Source organism: Lactuca saligna, chromosome 8 (assembly GCF_052625555.1).
Source record: "Lactuca saligna cultivar CGN05327 chromosome 8, ASM5262555v1, whole genome shotgun sequence".
Classification (NCBI taxonomy): domain Eukaryota; kingdom Viridiplantae; phylum Streptophyta; class Magnoliopsida; order Asterales; family Asteraceae; genus Lactuca; species Lactuca saligna.
The window spans coordinates 170228598-170234614 of NC_136424.1; the positions used below are offsets into that span (position 1 = coordinate 170228598).

The window sequence follows — 6017 nt, forward strand, 5'->3', positions numbered from 1 at the left end:
TAAGGAACATGGATGAGAGTTGTACAATCACCCAACTACATACATTTGGTTTTATTTAAAAACCTTTTTTTTTTTTTTTTTTTATTATTATTTTTTTTATTTATGAAAAGTTCTATCAGCAATTTCTGATTTTCATCGCCATGTTCAATACAAAATCACCATTAATCTCATCCCCTATTTGTTTTTTTTCCTTTCACCAATTTAACAGCAAAACGATGTTTGTACTAACGTTTAATGCATGTAAAACATCTTTTTTCCTTTTGAGAACGTCATACAAAATTAAGATAGATTATATCATAATTTGATGCAAAAAGCAAACCCTAATATCATGTCATTATGTCTATTTCAATAAGTTCAAAGTACATAATATCAATCGATGAATTGGTATACATATAATTTATAACAATACAAAAGAGAAACTCGTTGTATTTATTTTATAACGAAGTGAGTGATTGTAAATGATTAAAGAAATTCAAGTATACATCGTAGAAATGTTTACAAAAAAAATGAAGTGTGACAAAGAATATGATCAATTATTTTTGTTATTTGTGACCAATCATGATTTTTTCCCAACAGCTTGACCACACAGAAGGGCATTTTCGGGTAACAGATATTCATCTCGTATTGACATCACCGGAGAATAAACTCGAAGATAGAACTGTTCACCGAGATACTGTCGCACCCAAAACTCGTTTCTTATATTCCACATCCCGACATTATCAAGGGCAACATATATTGCTGTCCACGATTTTGGATATACCTATATATAAACGATTTAACGACAAATTAAACTGATGTACAAATGACTAAAGCAAGTTTAACTAATGTTTAATGCATTTTTTCTTGTCTTTAAAGCCTTGTTTCGGTGGTGCATTTAATACTTGTAAGGTACAATTAACTAAAGCGCAAGTCATCGTATCTAGTTCAGGCAAAAGAATCTAACCTGTACAGTTGAACGTGAGACTGCATCGATAAGATTGTAGTCATTTCGACTTGTATCACTCCATATCCCTCCATCCATTCTGCATGTTAATTACATTATTAGTGACAGAAAAAGCGTTGTTAAAGTATTTCATAGGTGAAAAAGCTTGAAAAGAAGCAAATTACCCAACAACAAAGAAACTGTATCCATCAAGGTGCCAACTTTGCATGATATTTTCACGATTTTCAAACACAATCTCAATGAAATCCCGAAAATCAGCACCCATAACTGAAGTGTCAAGATACGGGTTCTGGTTTGTGGGGACATCGGGAATACTCCCGACCTTGAAAACTCCACTAATGTTGAAGTAATCTGCCAACTTAAGAGGTGTATCAGCTTGAATAAACGACACCCCGTTAACATTATATCTTTGTTTTCGATCGATTATGGATGCAGATCCAGTGATTTTGATTGTTCTTGTAATGTTAATCTGTCCATAATGATATGAGCCTTGTGGGTTAGGTCTCGGTCCACTAGCAGTCAAATTAGTCCTGGAAAATAAACAAAAAATTTAGAACACAACCTAATAAAGCTGTCGTGAAAAATGTTAAATCGTTGGGAAAGGTGATAATTGTTTACCTGATGGATCTAGCTTGGTTTAATGACCAGGTGATGTCAGTGTCGATAGGAGGTGGTGGTGTGCCGGAAACCGCCTTGCCGGAGTTTGAATAGCGGAGGATGGCGGTGGTGTTTAGGTTTTGACTAGTGAATCGGGAGGAAACCGCAATGTAGTAATCTTGAGGGGGTTGATCCGCAGTGACCAAAACAGAGTATGATTGTCCCACATGGATGTCAAGAGATGACAAAGACGTTTGTACGGTGTGGGTCCCTTCAACTTCCACTAATGTCATCGTGTGATTTTCAATTCTAAAATTTAGCGAGTTTTGTAGGCCCACATTCGATATCCTTAACCTATAAGTTTTACCTGATAAAATATCAGTATCAGTATCAGTATCAATATCAGTATCAATATCAATAAAATTAGGATTCAGATCAAGATCAAGATCATTCAGAATAATCGGTTTAACCATGTTATTATAATATACCTTGCTCGACATTGTATGATACGCCACCATCTCCTCGACCGTTAATTAAGATTCCATCGGGAAAAGGAAGTCTCCATCCGAGGTCCATAATTTTCTCGAGTCTCTATAACACATAATATAATAAAAACATTTTTATTATCGGTAAAAAAATTGTTGTCTTTGATTAAATGTAATGTAAATACTGATTAATTTTAATTACCGTGTGATTTGTTGAATAGGCATCGCCGATAAGAATGGAGTAATCGTCAGCTGGATCTGGAAACGGAACCGGAATCCGGGGTCTGCTAAGGATTTTGATGGCTCCATAACCGCCTGCAGCCTTTTGGAATCCGAGAGATGGAAAATAGTAAAAGCTTCCAATCTGATCTTTCACTTGTAATTTATATGTGAAGTTTTGACCCGGTGGAATCGGGCAATTTGTCCCATAAACTCCATCTTGATATGAATTTCGTCTTTGTTGTATGCCATTCCTGTGTTCAAGACCACAAAATCACATTAGAGTCAATGTTAAATTTGTAAATTTGCAAGAATTAAAAAGATATTAAAGTCATTTGTCTTCACAAAACAATCATAAATTCCCATTTGTTAATCGGCATATACTTAGACTTGTTTTCTTATTTAAAACGCCAAAAATGAAAAAATAAAATAATATAACATAAAGCATCATTTCGTAAGTCGTAATCAGTCTACATTGAATAATTAAAAAAATAACATCATACATAGTTGTAATTAACGCGGAATATGGAATAGGAATGTTCACATGATCATTTCCTAATGTTCACACTTCATTGATAATATAATTAAATGCCTTACTTTTGTTTGCGTATTAATCGAGTATTAAAAGATTGTACATTATGTATTATCTTATACACATTTTAATGTCCACTACATTCATTCTACATCACTTATTTTTTTATACATTATGCATTAAAAGCTATCCAGCATTGAGAGATTACCATGAAATGAGAAAAGGCTCGGGCAAGTTGTTAAAGACATTGATGATGAGATTATCGTTTGTGACCGAATATATTTCCGGACCTGGAAACTGCCCGTTTATCAAAATTCCCTGCAAATTTAGACACGAAAAGCGTCAACTCATCGAGACAAAATACAAAATTCAAGTGTTCATATGATCAGTCTTATTAAACACTTGTAAAATGGAGTCGACTCAAGGTTCGAACTTTTGATGACCTAATGTTCAAAAGAGATATAGATTAAACAATCTTATGAAATTTTACCTGTTGAAGGACGCCCATAGGGTATATGTCTCCATACGTAACATTCCAAGTAAAGAATCGATACGGATCCTCAGCATTGACAATCGCAACAAGACAAAGAACTACACACAAGTAGTTTGACCTAACAAATCCTCCGTAACGTTTTTGCATATTTTCAAGGATGGTTAGAGAGAAATGTGAGAGATAGAGAGAGAGAAAGTAGAGAAAGTTGATTTTGCATGGAGAGTTTAGTTGAAGGATAGTGTTTATATAGGAGTCGTCTTCGTGAAGCACATGGACCCACTTGTGCGTGTGTACATTCAACCTTTTCAAATGAATGCTAATTAAATATTATGAAAAAAGATATACCATAATCTGTTTCATATTAGGAGTAGGGCCACCATGTAAGAATATAATAGAAATATCGATGGTTATAAATAGTTTTTCCTTTTAAATTACAGCTGGTGATTAAAATGAATAAGTATATATGATGATTAATCGGGTAAAAGGTGATCAAAATATATTTCGTGGAGTATTTTTCTTATAAACATGTTTTGTGTATGTTTTGGGTGATTTATATAAGATAATTAGCAAGTTAAAGATTATTAAGAATCACATTTTACATTGATAGTTGAATCTTTAAATGAAAATCAATATATCCTAAACAATTTCTAATTGTCTATTTTATATTGAGATTTTCTAATATTTGCTCTAGGCACACACATAATAAGTATTAATTGAATTATTAATTATGATAAATATTATTATAACTAAATGTAAAATTTATTAACTCTTTATAATTAATAAATTTCATATTATTTAATTACGGTAATATTTCTCATAATTAATAGTTTTTATGTGTGTCTTTAGGGTATATATTAGAAAATGTCTTTTATATTTAACCATTTAATTGCTTGATGTATTATACGTATGTGACGAGTGGACGAGTATGTGTATGTTTGATTTTTTATGTTAATAAACTATATATATATATATAGTAACACTGTTTCTAATACTTAACTTTTTGTTAATTTAGCCTATTTTAATTTTAGTAACAATTATTGAAATTGCCCATGTGATTTGTCAAAACTATGTATTTGGTATCCAACCATTTTTTTAATAGTTAGATCGTCTCTATAGTTTGTTTTTGTTTTGCTTTTAATCACTGATAGACATAAAAATACTACAATACCGTTTTTTCACTCTCACAAACAATTTATGAACTCATATATCTACTCTTTTGTGAGCTCTAGTGAACATTAAACTCATGTGAACATCAAAACCCCGGTGATCACCACACCCCGAATATCCCCTTTATCCCTTCTTCATATCTTTATAATTCTATTTCTCATGGTTGAATTATCTTCCCCACTTACGCACTCACGTCATTACCTCATTTCATGTATCTTTTCTTGTTGGCCACCACAACACTGCATTCAAAATCATACTAGTCTCAATGAGTTCAAGTTCAACTTGGGAGGGGAAAACTGGGAGGAGGCACACTACAGTTTTTCCCTCCCAATGGGTTTTGGGGTAGTGGTACCGAGTTCTATCAGTGTCTAAAGCAATGAAGCCATTAATGAGAAACTGTGTTGCTAAGGATATTGTTGTTATCTCTTCGGAGAGGGATCAAACCCTAGTTCGTTAGGTGTTATGGCATACTCCTCTATTGGATGTTATTGTTCGTTGCACCAAAATCGTCGTTAAAAAATCAGACTATTGGTTCTGGTTGAAATTGATGGAGGAATATCCAAACTTGATGAAATAGATTAATCCTGAGAGTTTCCTCATGAAATCGATGGATGCATATATGATTCATGAGTTGTAGGTGGATGGGCTTGTAATGACGAAGCTCTTAGGGGTGGAGCTTGTAGAGGAAGGCGACAACGGTGATGGTGGCTTCAATTTAGGTCAAATATATCGGAGTAATTGAGAAAGTCAATGAGGTTCTAGGTTGTAGATTCAAACGGGGGTGAGGCCAAGTGCAACTAATGTGGGTCCAATGACCCACTTATTTTTTTTTAATTTATCTAAAATTTCTATAGAAAATATTTAGTGACCTATCTTCAAATAAATTTAAAAACTACCTTACCTATGAATCTTTGAAATTGTATAAGAAAATTTCTATAGCAAAATTAATGAACCATATCATTTCTATTCTAGAATCATTATTTGATCCAAAAACTGTATTTTTTTTGTTGCCATTTTAAGTTTTGATTTGGGTTATCTTTTCGTTTTTTTTTTCGGTTGACAATGGGTTGCAGACAAGCTTTTAAATCTGGGTTAAAGATGAAATTTAGATTTTCACAAGATCTTGAAATTAGGTTGTTTTTCTAGAACCAAGGTATAATATCAAAACCACTGAAATCTATATCTGTTGCAGGTGAGGTGTGACCGGTGAAAGAAAGTACAATGGTTGGGTCGATGGAGAAAGAAAACCTAGTAGGTATGGTTGTGGGTGGTGTTTGGCGACAATGGTGGTGGCCAACGATAGTAATAGCAGTGGCAGTCGAGGACAGTGTTCGTGGTCTTCTTCACTTATAGTGTTGGTGGTGGTGTTCAATGGTAGTGGTGGGCGAGGTGATGGCTGGAGGTAGGGATTTTTAATTTTTTTATTAGGAAGTTGTATATAAATAATAAATAAATTACAAAAAATAAATAAATAAAGGTACTACCATAATATTGTTTTTTTATATAAGATGGGGAAGAAAAACCCAACATAAAACGTCCCACAAAAACACAATTTTGTCCGATCATGATTTCAAATTATTT

General features: G+C 33.2%; 1 protein-coding gene across 1 annotated transcript; it reads right to left on the reverse strand.

Moving 5' to 3' along the window:
- Nucleotides 1-396: 396 nt before the first annotated feature.
- LOC145009289 (L-ascorbate oxidase homolog) lies at nt 397-3479 on the reverse strand. The gene is made up of 8 exons (XM_078967992.1): nt 3267-3479; nt 2985-3094; nt 2228-2498; nt 2029-2131; nt 1562-1907; nt 1108-1473; nt 944-1022; nt 397-760 (listed from the first exon to the last, which is right to left on the reverse strand). Exons 1-8 carry the CDS (start codon nt 3414-3416, stop codon nt 557-559), a joined length of 1629 nt encoding a protein of 542 aa, XP_078824118.1. The 5' UTR covers nt 3417-3479; the 3' UTR covers nt 397-556.
- Nucleotides 3480-6017: the final 2538 nt, after the last annotated feature.

What these genes read in the sequence shown, in the direction of transcription:
- LOC145009289 (XM_078967992.1), bottom strand. Translation starts at nt 3,416, where the DNA reads ATGCAAAAACGTTACGGAGGATTTGTTAGGTCAAACTACTTGTGTGTA. An exon ending in GAGCCTTTTCTCATTTCATG is followed by an intron (nt 2,499 to 2,984) that starts GTAATCTCTCAA and finishes TCTTGAACACAG; the next exon opens with GAATGGCATACAACAAAGAC. An exon ending in AACCAAGCTAGATCCATCAG is followed by an intron (nt 1,474 to 1,561) that starts GTAAACAATTAT and finishes TTTATTTTCCAG; the next exon opens with GACTAATTTGACTGCTAGTG.